Below are 18,299 nucleotides of genomic sequence, written 5' to 3' on the forward strand. Positions count from 1 at the left end.
CTAATTTGAGAAAATATATTGATACATTCTTTCATATTTTGAAAGTTTCTTTGGAGTCTGGGTGTCACCTGCCTGCACTCCATGTTGCAGGTGGAACTCCTCAGACAGTTAGTGAGGGACAACATGCTACAAACCACTTCTTGGAGAAGAATGAAATTAAAGGAAATTTCCCTGGAGTGTTCCAGCAGCACATTCAGACAAAAAAGATTTCTCAGGCAAAATACTCCAATTTAAAAATTTACATTAAAATTGAAATCTTTAGAAAGCGGTCCTAATTTGATTTGAAGGCAACTGCAAAATTCCAGCTGGAGAGAAAAAAGTTTAATTGGAAAATCACATAGCCATTCCTAGCAACGATTGCTAATAATTATGTTTATACAGCTTCCCTGAATAAGTGGTCCAAGACCAGGCCTGAGACATTACATTATCTTTGTTTAGTTGTGCTTCTCTCAAGAGCCTTTGAGCCTTCCCTCCTCTGTAATTTCTACTACCCAGCCACTTACTCAAAGGTATTTGTGCCAGAAGTCATCAAAACTCTTACTGCTACTGTTTGCTTTGTAATTCAGACCTTAATATCTATGGTGAAGTTCACACTTCATAGACCACATTGAGGACACATATTAACCTTCACTTCTTGTAGAAGAGAATAATAAATTCTGGGTTTATGGCTTTTTTGTTGCTCACAGTGTCTGGATATTTGCTGTTAGCAGAAGCAGATGGAAGAAGCCTTCAGAGGACAGTCAGCACTGGAATGGTTTTGTGGTGAGAGTCCACCAGCTGTAGTAAGAATTGCTGTTATTATCACTGAGTTGCTGCTGACCTTCCAAGCATAACCAAAGGGTTATGAACGGCAAGGACTCACACAGGAGTTTGCATCAGGATTGCTCGGATCAGCTGATCATAACACGTCAAGGAAACTAGACAAAGGGCAGGAAAGGAACACAGAAAATGAGAAAAGGACTGGCAAAAGTACAAGTTTACTATGTGAGCAAGACTGCTGGGAGGAAAAAAAAAGAAAAAAAGATATCTGGAGAAGCAATGAAGTGCCTTTGTGTTCCTCCCCAATTTCACACTGTTTGAATTATAATTTCTATTCATAGAACCTTTCCTGTACTTAGACAAGTGTTTCTCAGCTGCTTTCAGATTATAAAGCAGGCACTCTGTTGTTTTATGTACCACTGAAATGTGTTTATCTGGAGATTAAATAGACAACTTCATGTATTTCATGACCTTGGTGGAGAGAAACAAAGCAATGAACTCACCCCTCACAAGCAAAGATAAATGTCAAAGTCTGCTGCCTACTGCTATGCAGTGTATCCAGCTCTAATTATGTGATAAGTGGATGGACTCAGTGTTAAACATATTTTGCAAAAGTTCTCGAACAAAATGCTTACACTGGTTATGCAGATAGCTTGCTGAAAGCCACATGAATACAAATTATTATGCACTCAGTATGAATCTGGATAAGTACAGGAAACACTGGTCTTCCAAACTTTGGTATTTTGCTAACCAGTCCTCTATTTCAGTCAATGCACAGAATGAGCATATTCATTTTTTCTTTCTCTAAAATGATTCCTTTTTTACTTGCAATGCTACAGCAGAGTTTTTAAGGTCATCGGTAACTCAATCCAGAGTGGTGCTGAGCATTTCTGATCACAAAAGAAACCTCAAACCAACTGATTCTGATAAGAACTGACATGCAATATTGAAGAAGAAGAAAAAAATAACAAAAAGGGTAATTTCATTATTCAGATAGCCAAACTGTTTAAATAAGTCTTCCAGATGTCCTTAGTTTGGTACCACCACAACATAATTCAGAAATATGAACAAACATTCTTCTTGATCACAGGCATTTTTCCAAGTTATTTGAAAGTGATTAGATTTAGAAAATCGACAGCCATTAGGGATCCTTACTGCACTGAGAGTCAGAGCAATCTATGCTCCTAAACCCAGCTTTTTAAACTCCAGTGGGAATTAGATGTCTTCACATGTATTTTAAAAGTCCAATAAGCTCTTCTTTTTTATCTTTGACATCTAAAATTGGGGTTTTTTGGGGAAAAAAAAAATAAAGTCTACATGCCTACATTGTTAAACTGCTCATATGATTTTGAAAATCTGTTTTGCAGCTCATGACAATTAAGAAAATTCTGAATGCCGTGGACTTTAACACAACTGAGAGTGTTGACCAATTATTAACCATGAAGAAATGGTATATGTAATAGAACACTATTTAAAATGTCAAATATCATGTTATCTTTGCATTGAGAACAGAATGCTCACAGTCTTCATTCAGAAAGTGTTTATCACTATTTAGATACTTGTTTCCTTTAACATATATTTAATAAATAGTTTTTCATTTGACTAATAGAGACTCTGTAAACTAAATTTAATAGATATTTTGCAAATGGACTCTAGTAGAAACAGATATATGTCTACATCTTTGCCTTGACTTAAACACGAAATAACTTGTGTCAGTTATGGGACAACTCGATCTCCTTTGTTTTTACCAAAACTGCTAGCTTAATATTCGTAGGGAAAAACATGAGTATCACAGGCTTAACAGAAGACATAATTATTTATTTTAAGAAATAGACAACATATCCTGAGTTGCAAAGTTGTCTTCTTCATGCATGGTCCTGATTATACATGAATAAAAAAAAGCTATTAAGGGCTTTATCTGCCCTCCATATCTATCAGGATAACAGAAGATGTAATGATTTCATGTTCTAGCAAAGGTCATTCAGATCAGGCTACATAGAAATTTTGATTGTTAAGATCTGTTCAGGAACTGACTGAGGAGCCTTTTGACTTTCGATCTCTGGATGTTTTAAGAACGCGTGAGACAGATACCTTACAAGGATGACACAGGAATAACAACCCCGCCTTGGTCTCATTTCCTCTACTTTCCATGACCAGATAAATTATCTTCAAATTCTGCCTTACACCTGTGACAAATACACCAGGGAATGTCTTTCAATTGTTTTCAAGGGGGCTTTGGGGCACCTGGAGCTTCAGATATGTCAAGTGTTAGTGAACGGCTACAAGAGTATGAAGTGGAAGTAAAGCTAAATGAAAAGGTCAGAGCAAGTGTTTGCCTAGTGGAGGGGGTTTCTCAAGGGTAAGATATGCTTCATGGAGCCCTGCTAGCTGTATTTACAGCTCTACGAAAAAACAGGATAGCCAAAGAGCTTGTCTCTGATGATGCCTACCCATCATGAAGCTGTTCTTTGTGCCAAAGTTTACTAACAGCTGTAGAGGCTTTGTTCTGCTCTGTTGAGTTTCTGAATGAATTCTGATTTTTCTGCATGTAAATTGTCCCACAGCCCAAAAAAAAGGGAGCCAAATGGAAATTCCAATATGCATTTTTTTTCATGTGATTTTGCTAAAACGGTTCTAACCATTCCACAAAACTATTTCTCATGACAAAGCAGTACTGGAGACAGTTTGCTCCAATTTGAACAGGCTGCTAGAATTTAAGATGGCTCCCAGAATATTTAGAGCATAGTACAGCTCTATTTCTTAACTATTAGCCTGGCAACAGCTTCTTCTCATCTCTTCAGATCTGCTTATTGCTGCCTAAGTACCTCAGCTCAGTCATCCAGCCTTCCAATATCCAGCATGAGAGAATGGTATGAAAACATGGGAAAAAGCCAACTTGGCTTGTCCTCACCACCTTGCTGAACCACACTGGCAGCTTCTGCTGCTTTTTGACTCTTTTCAGTCTGGTTTATACCCCGGCTTCCCTTGCAGCAGGAAAGTGAAAGACGACCGGTACCCTGGTGGTGCTGCTGAACCAATGTGTAAGTCAAAGGACATGATGCTTTTTCTGAGTTTTGCACACAACTATGGTCCTCAGTAGTGATTTCTTCAAATCAGATGTAAGGGTCTACAGGAGGGAGTTGCAGAAGAACCATCTGCCATTAACAGAATTGTTAGTATGTCCAAAGGTCCAGCTCACTGAGAAGACCCACAGAAAAAGGAATAAGATTAATTAGGAGTCCCAAATGGCAACATTTTCTTTGTAAGAGAAGAAGAACACGAGTTGACTTTCAGATCACAGAACAAGGGGAGGTGAGATTCGTTTTTGGTTTTAAGTGTGCAAATTGAATGGACAGATCTGGTCTGTGATGGTAAGGTATATCTAGAATAGAAAATAGTAGTACCATGTCCAAGAGAGAAATTTTTGTAAAAGAACTATGGAAAAGAGAGCCAAGAGGAACCTTACAGGTGATTTTAGCTCAGTATTTGGTCCTCAATATGTGATTTAGCCAATACCAAGAATCAAGACAGGGACTCTCAAAGCTACAAACATGTTTCTCAACAGCCTGAGCTGAAAAATAAATCTCTTCGGATGGTGCTCTCAAAGTCTCATATCCTCTTTGAACCGTGAGCAGACGGAGATACATATCGTACTCCAGGGGCTGTTTTACCCCAGTGGGCAGCAGAACTGAATCAGAAGACAGTGCTAGAAGCCATAATAAATCATGGTGACAAAAAACCCATTCACTTACAGGTCTCTATAGGAATTGACGAATCATTTATTAAAGCACACCTTAGTCATTTATTACTCCTTTAGAAAACATTTATCAACAGGTATTCAAAATGTGAACAAATAATATTTTCTACTCAAGACTCACAACACTAGTATACCTCAAATTTGACTGTAGTGATGTTTTGTCAAATTACACAAATTTTATTCTGCTCACAGGAGGCAAGCTTCTTTATTCAACTGGGAAATTAATTTCTAAGATCATGTATTCCTAAAAATCTAAACTAGGAAAAATATTTTCTCAAATATCAGTCTCCTGATATGACACAATTCTTTCTATTTTACATTTCCTCGTGTTGGAAATGGATGAAATTGGAGGTGAGGATGGAAGTAGCAGAAAGAGGAATTGTTTCAAGAATGAGACTGTTCTCTGGCAAAATGAAATCTCTCATATGAGGAAGGGAGAAAACTCTGACGCGTCCCACTAGTTTTCAGTGTATGACTAGGGATGTGCTGCTGTCCCAAATCTGTGATGAAGGACAGATGTGAGATCCAGGTGGACTGTAGAAAAATCACCCTCTTAAGCCACATTACTGCATTCTTCTCTGAAGCACTTGGTAGTATTTACTAAGGAAAGACAGTATATATTATATTAAGGAAAAATAAAGTATTACTAAAGAGCAGCAGTGCAAGTTTCTTCCTTGGTAGCAGATACTTTGAAAAATCAGGACAGAAACCAGATCAGGGAGGCAAAATACTCAATGGAATCCCATTTTTGAGCATATACTCTGCATTTAGTAATGGTATACGACCATAAGTAGGATTGGTTGGACTATTTTCTTGGAGGAGGAAGAATAGACAGGAAGAAGTCAAATCCATGTTATTGTTATGTTGAAACAATGTTTTTACTCCACTGGGTCTTCGGGAAGATGTGGGCAGAACCCTGCCTACAGACCAGATACAAGAGAAGTATTTTGCCAGCTTGTGGCTTCCAGCAGATGCTACATTGCCAGTTTCTCATCACACTTCAACCACAGTGTCATCAACTGCAGACTAAAATCACTGTTTTGCAGCATACAACACTGCAGTGGTCTGCCATCTATTGTTAAACTGACACAAGACATAATTCTCACTTTTCTTAATGTGCCAGGTATCATATAAAAACAACACCCAGCACCATCAGCATTTACTCTGATTGGCACACAGTCTGAATCCCCTGCAGTACACAAATCAGGTATCAGATCTTTCAGAATGATCAATTCCTGCTCTTTGCTTTGCTTCATTTCTGACTTTCACATAAGTAATCCCTTGCTGCTGAAGAAAAGTTGAGACTAAGCCCTTAACTTGCCAGAAAGGAAATGCCAAATTGCTCTCTGTGATACAAAATACACATCGTATTCAGTAATAATTCACAAAATTAACTTTAAAACTTCCATATTATAGAAATAGGGTTGTAAATTTTAAAGACTTATTGAAAGAGAGGCCACTAACTTTACAAGTATGTCTATTTTCATTCTCTATAATTCAATTCTGTCGTGACAACCCGCCATTGTGACATTTTAAAAGGTAGACCTTGTTACCTCACCTGGGATTTTTGGAAGAAGTCTTACAATACTTCTCTTAGGCATTAAAGATGAAATTATTTAACCCCCTGGAGGGCATTTTACAGTGTCTAACAGCACCTTTGGGACTAGGCAGGCACCCAAGTGTTTTAACACGCTTGTCCAAATTACAGGAGAGAACTATTAGGTCAAACAGGACATATAATTAAAGAAAGATTTCTTCGAAGGAAGAAATCTCAAAGTTTGGAAATCCAAGTAGGTAGGACGCCAAATGACATGAGTTGCTATCAATATCAATACAATTACTTCCTATTTCTAAATACACCGAGTTGTCCTTTTTTATTTTTATGTTCTGGAGGGCTAAGAAAAATCTAATGTTTTAAATATATTATAACTATTGATTGTCAGGAAACAGCCTTCAGAGCATTAAAAGCCTGATCTGAATGGTAATTCTAAGGGAATTAATAGTTTGATCAAAGTAACTTAGTTTTCACCTAGGTACTTGAAAGGTTTGGATCAGGCTCTCCATGGTACTTTTACAGCGACTGAAATGCTCTTGTCAAAGCATTTTACTGAAATAATTATAGCCATTATCACTGATTAGTGAAAACTACTATTCCTGTTGGCAAAATTGTCATTGTTCCTTATTTTTTCTTCCCACTTTCAAAAAAATCTTCTCCATCCTTTTTAACCAGGTCATCCAGTTCAAATTTATAAAGTAAATAATTATTCAAGTAAAATTGCAGTAATTTGTTTCAAAATAATGTTGTAAAACCATTAAAATTAGGCCAGAAAAAAATATATATATACTTTAGGGAAAAAAACAAGACTTTTATGGCAATAGACTTCTGTTTCTTCTTCTAAAATTACCTGAAAATCAGCGTCCCTCATGCTTACTTCTCATCTTTTGGGTGTATTCCTGAAAAACTGCAGAGCCTCAGGAAACTTTTGCAGCAAAATCCAAACCAGCCATTTTTAGGTAAAACTTTTGACAGTCTCTAAGTCTCTCCAGATAACAGAGGTGGGGGTGGGGATCAAAAATCAAACTAATAATAAATGTAGGGGAGGGAAGCAAGCTGGGCAGGAAATCTGGTAGATGCTTTGCCTGGATCTAGAAAATTTGCTGTAGCACTATTACACCCTCCTGCAGGCAGTGAATATCTTTTGGTTTGGTTTGGGTGTTTTTCAGACTTCTCAGCCTTCTTCGGTGGAATTAACTTGCAGGGAAAAAAAAAAAACCCTCCTTGCAAATTCCACCTGCAGGTTAGATTTGAAGCTTTTAGGACTAGAGTTTTCGTTACAGAACGCTCCACACTATCTGTCTCACAGGTGAAACACTGAAGCCAGGACAAAACTTGTTGCTTTCATCCATGTCTTTGACCATCAAAAGCCCTAAGCTAGAACACAGGCAGGAGGGAATTCTCTGTTACGCTCTGTAGGAGCAAAAGGAGAAAGTTTCCACCAGCAAACTTATTTTACAGGTTTGTATCCAACCACGTTTTCATAGCCAACCTCTGAATGATATCTCTTGCCATTAATTTTTACCTTGTGGTTACATTTTGTTTTGGAAATGATGTATACAAATTTATTCATGTAAAAGAATAAACGAGCAGCTCCAGGGGAGTCTTTCACATTGAGATAAAACGTCTTTAAGGAATTCCTTTTATTACAGAACATTTCTATATTTAGAAATAAGTTAATTACTATTACATGCACCATTTTGTAGAACACAGATGGCAAACTCTTACCTCCTTCTTAGTAAATTCTGGCGGATGGTCATTTTTGTCGTCAATAAGAATAGTGGCAGTTGCTGTGCCAGTTAGTCCCACATCAAGACCACCCATATCCTTGGCTTCTATAACTAGCTCGTATTTCGGGGTTTCCATAGTCTGAAAAATTAAGAGAAAAGGAAAGATTACCAAAACAAACAAAGAAATACCACCAAAACTACAACAGATTACATACTACTTTTGCTTCACATTAAAATAATACACAAGCAATCTAAAACTTAATTTGGCCTGATAGAACACAGCATAAAAACAAATCTCTGATCACAGTGTTTTACCAAAAGAGAAGCACAGCTTTCTATGAGCTTCAGTTGCTAAAATGGAAACCTCATTTGGAATACAGTATGAAGGCATACAGATTAATATTGGTAAACAGTATATGATCTATCCTGTTATTTAAGGAGAATAAAGAGGAAAGAAATGAAAATATACCTGCTCTTTAAGAGTAAACTCTCACTTCAGTGCACCAATATTTAGCAGCTTGCTTCATCAGTGTTATGATGGGTAAATAATTAAATACTCATGTCACAATCTACATGTAAATTCACTTTATTTTATTAAATTGCTTTCATTCTGTGTATTAGCATTTAGAATGGTAATCTAAGTTTGCTTCACTGTAAGAAACAAGAAAGTAGTTTCTAAAATGGGTAATGACTGCCAGTTACTGTACCAAGAAAATGTGCATAGTAACATTAAAGATTTATTTCTATAATATCCAGTTCCTATGTCACAATAATACTTATGTGACTTCCCAACTATTGTAGAGCCAGATAGGTCCATAGCAGAAGTCATCCTTAATATCCCTCCCCCAAAAGACAGCCATAATTTGGGGGGGAAAAAAAAAAAAAGTGTCTAACTCTACAATGGGAATGTTACAGCATTTCTAATTCACCTCTCTCGCCTTATGCACAAAAGCACATCCCATCAGAGGAAGCTATTATGAGCATCAGAACCTGCTCCCATGGAATTTGTAGAGAATTTTGACATGGATTAAGCTGGAGACAAGACTGGGCACCTAATGAAAATGAATATTTTCCCGATTTGTATGGCTCCCTTATATGGAGCCATCTGCTCAAAGACCATATGTGCTGCATCATCAATGGAGGACACAGATGGGAAAGTGCTGCAGTCACCTTTAAAACTATATGGTAAGAATGTCACATGTGCTCAGAAATGTTTTTTTTCAGACCTTCCTTGAAAAATAAGTCTGAATCTCAGGAGCAAAGCAACATAATGATGCCTGAAATAGTGTCTGGGGTACCACTGCTAGAGGGCTTTTTTAACCTCGGACCAGCTCTATCAGCCAACTGTGTTTACAAGAAGCAAGACTACACATCTTTGACATGACTCATCCTGTGTCCTTCATCTAACACTTTTCCAGGGGATTAACATGCAGGGAGACAACTGGTGTGAAACTCTGCACAGCAACACAGCGATCTCTGTCTACCACCCATACGCTGCCTTACACAGCAGCATCAAGGAAGCTGAAGTGGAGCTTATCCCATATCAGAGAACACAGAATCACAGAATAGTCTGGGTCAGAAGAGACCTTCAGAGGTCATCTCCTGCAATCCCCCTGCCATAAGCAGAGACATCTTCAAATAGATGAGGTTGCTCAGAGCCCCGTCCAGCCTGGCCTGGGATGTCTCCAGGGATGGTTCATCCACCACCTCTCTGGCCAACCTGGGCCAGGCTCTCACCACCCTCAGTGTACAAAATTTATTCCTTATATCTAGTCTGAATCTTCCCTCCTTTAGCTTAAAACCATCACCCCTTATCCTGTCACAACAGGCCCTGCTAAAAAGTCTGTCCCTACTTTTCTTATCGGCCCCTTTTAAGTACTGAAAGGCCACAATAAGGTCTCCCTGGAGCCTTCTCTTCTCCAGCTGAACACCCCAACTCTCTCAGCCTGTCCTCCCAGCAGAGCTGTTCCAGCCTCGGATCATTCCTGTGGCTCCTCTGGTCCCACTCCAACCCCCGGGTCCTTCTCCAAAGGGCTGCCCCCAATCCATTCATCCACCACCCTGTATCACACCATTTAAAATTTTAAAAGACTTATTTCTCACCTCTAGCCCAGCAAAGCAACCTCTCAGGCCACACAGCCTTCTCTGCAGCTAAATAATTTGAAAGCATTCACTAAATACTGCATTTTGCATTATGTAATGCCTTTCTTGGAGCATGTGTAAGGAGGAAATTCCAATTCCTTAGTAGGTAGATCTTGAAGAATTTTTACGCCATAAGGGAAGAAACTATATCAGTTGCTTATCAGATCAGCTATTACAAATAAATACATTTGCATGTAAAATCAGTGAGTCAAGCCAGAAGATGTATTTAGTTCCAAAAACATACGGACTACTAGAAAATCAGATGCCACTGCCACTTTAGAGGATCCTAAGAAATGTATTTCCTTAAGCCTTACAATGTTATTGCAAGAAATTAATCTCAGACAACAGCAAACCCAGAACAGGATTTTGATTTATAACATCATATAAATATACACAGAGAAATATTGCTGACATGTCTCCAAGACAAATTCAGATTACAGAGTGGAACAAAATTTACAGTTTTCATATATTTGTTGTCTAAAATGTTTTCAATGTATTAAAACCTGAATGGAGTTTCTCTACCCTCCCCCAATGTAACTTTTTATTTATTTTGATTAGGAATTATTATTATTGTATGGAAAACTTGCAAAGCCATTTATCACTTCATGTTTATGAGACTCTTTGCTCAGAAAGAGGCTCATTTTGCTCACAAATTGGTCTTTTTTCCTCTGAAAACCGTCCCATTTTCTATTGAAAGCAAGCCCATTTATGCTAGAAATTGTGTCTACTACAGCAGAAACTTCTGTGACAGGAGTCCAGTGTTTAAGCTCGCAACAGAATGTGAAAAACATTGAATTTTGAGTAGTATTTCATATCATTATGAATACTTCACACTTTCCTCCTATGCGACACTTTCTACATCTAGTTCTGTCACCAAATATTTGCTTTGTTAGAGAAAGCAACTCCTAACAGATCCAAACCTGAGATCAGAGGCATGTTGCCATCAGATGCTCTCTTTACACTAACAGGCTGCACGCAAAGGACTTCTTAGCATTTCTCAGACTTCTAGCCCAGTTAATTCAGGCACTAGTAGCGATTATTTACATCTGTGTGATTTATCACAATACTGGTAAATACTGGGAGGTGGGAGTAGGGACCTGTGGACAGAGGGGAGTCCCTGTGCTCTTATTAACCCCGTCCCCAACCGGTGACACTGGAGGGCAGGGGCTGCAGTACAACCCGTTGTAGCAACTCCTTGTCTTTTCATCTTCATGGGGCTCAGGCTTTTTACCCCAGTGTGGTCTCTCCCTGCATGTACTCCCATCTTGTGAGAAAAGAGAGCTCCTGAAGGTGGGCAGTAGAGGAGAAAAGCAACCTCTTTTCGCCTTCTCCATCCCTGCTACACCTTGTAGGTTAGGAGTAAATGCAGCACCCACTATTGATAGTATTTTGGGACTTCATGGTTGCTCAAGACTGTTGCCCACCATGACATTGCCTGTCACTAAACCTCAGCTACCTGCTTCTCAAAGCAGTGACCAAGCCACTTCAAGCTCTTGCTTACAAAAATAATCCAATTAATCCCATTTGGATAGCGAGATGCTAGCAATATAAATATGCAAAAACTCTCAACAAAGTGGATCTGTAGCTAAAAAGCATAATAGATTGTTTTAATTAATGAACATTAAGTTGCTGTTTGTGTAGCTTATTATTTATCAACTGTGACTTTGTGGAGTGTAGCACTGTTGAGAGGGTTTGCATAATTACAGCAGGAGAACCATTCCTTTCCCCATAAATTTTCGCTCTAGTCATTTAACCACAGCAGGGGTGACACTGGCAAATGGTTTGGTTTGCCAAGGAGGTGAGCTGTGTCTTAACTGTTTTTCTTCAAAGGTCCACCCACTGACATTCTCCCCAGAGTTAACATTCCTATCAGATTTCGCTCCCCTGCCGCCTTGACACAACTGGTTCAGCACTAGTGAGTAACAAGCAGCCAGAAAGGCATTTTTTTCAAATTTCAGATTCCTGACAAGGCCAGCAGGATCTAATCACAACAGAGGGAAATAAACAGCTCAGATACACACAGGTGGAACGAAACAAGTGATCACTTTTAGGTAGTGCTGAGTGAAACCAGATAATGATCATTTTCTGCAGAGCTTTAATCTTTTAATATTTCCTGCAGATACAACAAGAAAGAATCAGTGACTGAAGAGAAATAAGCCAGGTCTGGTATTTCACACCACCAACAGTAGCAGTCCAAGTCATGGTATGGACTATCACTTGCAGGCTATAAGACATTCAAGTACCATTGAAATTTGGCTGGAATTGACAGCATCCTCAGTACAGTTGGACTCAAAAAGTAAGACGGAAACAAGTGGAATTACTTGCACGATTACAAGAACAGTTTAGGATCCCTAGGTGACCACTAGTATTTTCAAATGTGTCCAAATCCTCAATTTCCAGTTATATCCACGGACTCTCAGAGCCTTGGTATTGCTAGAACAACAACAAATCTCCTCTCTGCAACTTCAGATGTCCACAACTTTTAGAAGCCTGACCAATGTATCTCCCCTTCTTTATTTTCCAGTAAGGAAGAGTGATCACTCAGGAAATTGAAGTTTTCCCTGATGCCTGGCATTTTTCCGTGTATCTTTGGACATTTATTAGAAATTGTGTAGTTTCTGGAGCATCACTGCCATAGAGCCAAAGGAGACGAGCCGTTCCTGTATTTCTCTCAGGAGCTTGGTGCTCCCTAGTGCACGTAGACTGGTGCATTACTAAAGCTGGTTGAAGATCTCAATGACTTCATAAAGATCACAAAAAGCAGCACCAAAGTGAGGAACAGAAATCACTTTCTAGCACTGTATTAAAGACGCGTATCTAAGCAGTGAATGATTGTTTATCTAGATTTGATGGCCCTGGTAATCTCACCTCTGGTTATGGGAGGAGACAGGCAAAAACCTAGTTTTGCTTAACTTCTGAAGTTCAAAAATTTCAGTCAAACTTTTTATTTGAATAGAAAGAAAAGCAGAATACGCAAAGCAGATTCACAAGAAAAAAAAAGAATATGAGAAAACTCTTTTAACAAAGACCTCTTTTTGTCATTGATACCTGAAGCAGTTATGACTAAATCTAATCTCTAAAGCCGGCATATAGATTGCACATGTATGAAAAACACTTCATTCTGGCTGAAAATTGAAATCCTGGTCACCATTAGAGTCAGTCTGATATAACGTACCTTGGGAAGCCTGTTTACTAAAATAATGTTTTCAGTTTTTCCAATATAACTATTGAGTTATTTTCAGAAGAGAATATATTTTCTGGAAGGTCACACTATGGGGTATTTCAAAATCCATTTGCAACACTGAAGCTAAACTAAGAAGAATTTGGATCATGGCTTAATATTCTTTGTATTATGTGAAGATGGACTGGGTTCAGAATATCAGGCCACTTTAGTCTTTTATTTAATCTGTAATTCAAAGAAGAGGAGTTCAACATATTTTCTTGCTGGTCTTTGAGACATTGTTTTTACTACCAGTATTTAAATTATCTTGGGGGAGAGGGAGGGTAGAAAAGGATCATTTTGGCAAATGTAATTTTTCCCTTTTGTGTTTATTCACATTATCAGCCTGCTACTCAACTCAGTATATTTTGTAGTTTCTCATTTTGTGAATTTTTGGATTCTACTAAGGCTCTCAGGCTATGAATCCCTGCCTCACACCAGCACCCAGCTAAAAGCAGCAGATGGGCATCAAAGTCTGGAAAACAACAGGACTCCAGAAACCATCTCTTTGGAGTTTCCTCCTGGCCATGTGTCCTCCATGAAGTGTCATTAGTCAAGTCCTCACCCAGTGCTCTCCAGTCACAGTGAGAGACCCGTGACCTGCATGTCCAGAAAAGGACACACCCAGTGTCACAACACCCAAGTCTTCATTTGGTGCTTCATGTAAAAAAAACCTGGGGAGAGCAGAAATTCCTGAGTTCACATAAAGGACTCAGTTGCTAAGATCAAAACAAACACTGGGAAGCAAACACTGTACAGAACATTCAAAACTCTTGTAACGGTTTTAAGTATCCTTTCGGGCTATCTTAATGCTTATTGCCAATAGAGAGGTTTTTCACTATTTCATGGATATTAGTATTTTCTATAATAATGCAACAATGTCTGAACACTTCTATTTATTTATTCTGTTCATAAACTATGTATTCATGCATAATACTGTATCAGTAGTGTGCTGCCATATCACAGTTTTTACTAATGCCTTTTTAATATAATGCTAACCAGAAAGAAAAATTCTTAGGATTGAAATAATTTCAGTTCATGCTAAATAAATGTTTGTGTTCGTTTCAGATTATAATTGCATATAATAGGTAATGAATATTTCCTATTAAGACATAATCAATGTTCTTGTTGAGTAACAATATCAACATTCAATCTAACATTGTTCCAGAGTATGCTGTCAGGATTTTGAGAAACATAGAATAAAAAAAAGGAAGCAATGTGACTATTAACAGCTTTAACAGCAACAGTGCTTTTATAATTATAATATCAGCCTTTATTTTAAATGCCAATTGCTGCTTCGCAAAAAGGGCAATATCCAGCCTTTGCATTCAAAGCTTGAATTACAGTTTGATTAATATAAAAGCCCAAACAATTTTGTAAAGTAAATCCTCTTTAGCTCACCAATTTCCATTTTTTTTAATATCATAAAGGAAGGCCTACAGTTTAATCACTGTAATAATGTACTTCTGTTATGAAGAAAATCAATATCTATTTACTACCCACAGGAGACATATAGTTCATAGGTACATCTGGAAGCAAAAGGAAGACTAAATTTTCTCCTTCAGCAGTTACTGTTAAAAAGGAGATTGCTCCAAAGAGTTGGATACAAATAGCTTTCCTGGCCAGAGATATTTGTTTCCTATCAAGAGGAAATCTGTAACTGTTTTATATACAGTATGTATAGAATCAAGACTTTAATTCTTCATAATCCTGACATAACTATACGGCTGATATACAAAGGTATGTTTGCTATATTTTACATGGAAATACAGGAACTATATTTCCAATATTTTGTGTGAAATTATCACTTTTGACTGATATGCAAATCAGGATTTAGAGTTGCCTTTAAATTCGTACCATTTTGGAAAAGGCTGCTAACCATGATGGGGTGACAAGGTTTCCTTGGAGAAATATTAGAAGTCTGCAGAGCAAAACTATTTGTTTACTGCTCGCTCACTCGCTGTACAAACGTGCATCTCAGCTCTTACACACAAGTATTTGTGCAGACATTAACTTGGCTTAAGGGCACATCCTTACATTGAGAACGCTGTTAGTAAGGAATTTCTCCTTGGGTACAGATCATCATGTTCCTAGGACAGAACAGTGACTGAAGCTCCATTTAGTCTGAGGTATTTCATTTAAATTGTTATTGTCAGTTAAGCTCAAAAATAAGCCCTAGGAAGAGAGCAAATATTCAGTATTCTAAACAAAATCCTTAATTATCTTAAAAGACATAACACCACTGAAGTGAGTACCCCTAATTTTTACCAGCCAGAGACATTTCCCTGAGTATAACTTGTTTAGAACAGAGTGACATGTTGATTTGCAACAGCTACTCAATAGATGCTCAGGGTTTGGGAAAAGAAACATTTTCCATGTCCGCTGTGCTAGAAGTATAAAGAACTATAACAAATTTGAATAGCAATGGAGAATAAGAATCACAATGTCCCAAGGAAAATACTTGCTGTCAAATGTCATTAAATTATACTTTCTTTTTTTTTTTAAACACAAACTATGTTTCAGCTTTTCTTCTAGACCAATGTATGTAATTTCAATTTTTTTCTTTTTTCAGGAAAAAAATTCAGTTGTTCCTTGTAATTAAACAGTGCTGCAGAAACCTTTCATTCCACTGTGAAAGCATCAATTATTATGTAACTTCTCTTGCTGATTTTAGACCATTTAATCACTCTATTATTATTACGTACTCGGAGGTGTCAGGAATGCATACAACTACCACACTCATCTTACCAAAACCTTCTGTCAACAGCAAACAATAGCTACAGTGAGTGTCTGCTCCCCACTACTAGGTCTGAATAAAGAAAAAATAACTGCAGTACAGTTTATATGCAACTATAGGCCCTGATATATGCAAACAAACATTCCCTTTGTGTTTACATGTCACTAAGGCTGTCATTACTTCTCTGCCCTCCCAGATGTAGGAGCCGCCATTCTTCCCAGTTCTGATTAATACATTTTTAAGGGCATATTGAAACTACTACACACTCTGCCAGCTTATGCTTCATTGGTTTTACAAAGGTAACAGTTTGAACAGAGCATATCGAAAGAGCTTTGCCTTAGAATAAATAAATGTCTGCATTAGCACATCCCATGGGATGAGGGAAGGTAAGATTGAGTTCTCCTGTCTGAACAGGACATTCAACCTGGTTGTCTCAGCTGCTTCAGAAAGTACTAAACCTCAAGCTAGCTGTCAGGAGCACTCAAGATAAGAACTCCCTTCTGGATTACAGATATTTATTTCAACATAGCTTTTTTTTTTTTTTCCTTCCAAATCACTACCTTTCTGTAACAAATGTTCATTTCAACAAATCAATATATTTCCATAAAAACTGTTCTCCTATAATACTCAATCAGCTCTATTTGCAGTGTTAATTACATATTTCATTTTAACAGTCACAATTTGCTATTCAAATAACCTGCAGACCAAGAGATATTTGCTGAAAAAATGTTCAAATAATTTTCAGCCATTAACATATTAGAGTTGCACAATCTGTTTGCAGACAATTTGTGAAGAGGAAGAAGGGTAAAGTTGTTTTAATAAATTATTAGTTGCAATTTATTGAATCATTCTTAGTCCCTGCCGTAGGTAGAAATGAGCCTGTTTAAATTCAAAAAATATAAAAGGAGAGACAAGTTTCTCAAACCCAGTAACCTACCACAGTTATCAGTAGAAACAGCTTTTCAAATATCTCTATATGAAAATACCTCTGCCAAGAGAATTCCCCAAGTATACGAAGGGTGTAAAGGCCACATAATAAGCATCAGTACACAGAGATGACTGAAGATGTTCTGCTGCAACTTTAAGAGAGAAAAAATCATGAGCTGCCCCCAAAGTATTCAAGCCTGGAAAGATCCTCAGCCCAGCATAAATCAGCACAGATCCACTGACTTTACATGGGCTACCTAAGTTTATTTATACGCTTATTAAGCTATAACTCACCATGTTCATGAATGAACAGGCATATATGCTTTCATGCCATAAGATGCTTGTGCCTTTTGTAAAACTGGCAGGTTTCCATGGGTTTGCATTTAAAGGAAAGCAGAACTAAGTGCCAGACACTGCCTTCCACATCGTCAGGAGTATGAGAGCCAAAGGTCTCAAAACAAGTATCTAAATTCTTCAAAAGAGGAGGATCAAGGTAATGTTTTCCGCCTTGTTGTGGGTATAAAACCACTAGAATTAGGGAAACCTTGTTCATCAGTAATCGCAAGATGTTGTCTATGCCTGTGTTTGTGCAACATAGACTCTGGAAACTAATGAGAAGTTCCAGGTATTTAACCCACTGGGAAGAGGGATCAATCTGTGCTATAAATATTTCATACAAAAGCAATAACATGCAGCTGGTCAGCACTCCCCTCTGTTTACTGGAAACAAATTGCTTTGCTAAATTGTGTGGACAGCAGCCAATGTCAGTTATCGGGGATCTCATTGGTAAACACACATTATACCTGCAGCCCTGAAACACGGGAATCCTTCACCAAGCAAAAAAATAAAAGGCTCTGCCAAGCATACTTATCGGTGCTTGGATTTGCTTCGCCTTGAGTCTCAATTAGGCTCAAGTAGCCCTGAAGTGTTTCCTGCACGTTTTGCAGGAGGATCCTGAACAGTTCCAAAAGGTAAATACTGCATTTCATGAAAGTGTGTCCCAGAACAGGCATCACCAAAACAGAGAAAAAAAAAAAAAAGCTGAAGTTTTATCTTCTTATCTTCTTTAGGTGCTGAGAAGTGGTTTTGGACAAGGCAGAGGTAATACTTGAAGCAGTTCAACCTAAGCTTATTCCCAACACCTCCCTTTCCTCCCAAAATGAGCTCTGACACAAGCAGAAACCAACAACACAGGTTGCCCTGGACACTATAGGTCTCTGTACTACCAGACTGCACTTATTAGCACACATGTGTTAAGGAACACATTGCAGGAAACTAAGTGAAACCTAATTCCAACTATTTTATTATCTGCCACCATCAAGCAATCTATCATCTCACCAGAGCTGAATTTAGATTAATGAAGTTTATACCACCAAGATCTGCCTGGACACCAGTGCAACACTTGTACTAATCTACCTCATGATTCCAAGACACCCCAGACCCATACAGAGCCTTTCTTCACCTTTCCAGCA

At 38.0% G+C, this 18,299-nt stretch overlaps 1 protein-coding gene across 4 annotated transcripts in view; it reads right to left on the reverse strand.

The window, feature by feature from the left end:
• The window catches only part of CDH13 (cadherin 13), a gene marked incomplete at its 3' end in the record, with an annotated part of 467,396 nt that overhangs the window by 81,726 nt on the left and 367,371 nt on the right, over window positions 1–18,299 (reverse strand). For all 4 annotated transcript variants that reach the window (XM_082062395.1, XM_082062394.1, XM_082062396.1 and 1 more), the window contains one exon: window positions 7,800–7,940. In XM_082062395.1, coding sequence (XP_081918521.1) covers window positions 7,800–7,940 — 141 coding nt within the window. The remainder of the gene's footprint in view (window positions 1–7,799; window positions 7,941–18,299) is intronic.

The sequence above is a fragment of the Streptopelia decaocto genome (assembly GCF_964273445.1).
Source record: "Streptopelia decaocto genome assembly, chromosome: 11".
Classification (NCBI taxonomy): Eukaryota; Metazoa; Chordata; class Aves; order Columbiformes; family Columbidae; genus Streptopelia; species Streptopelia decaocto.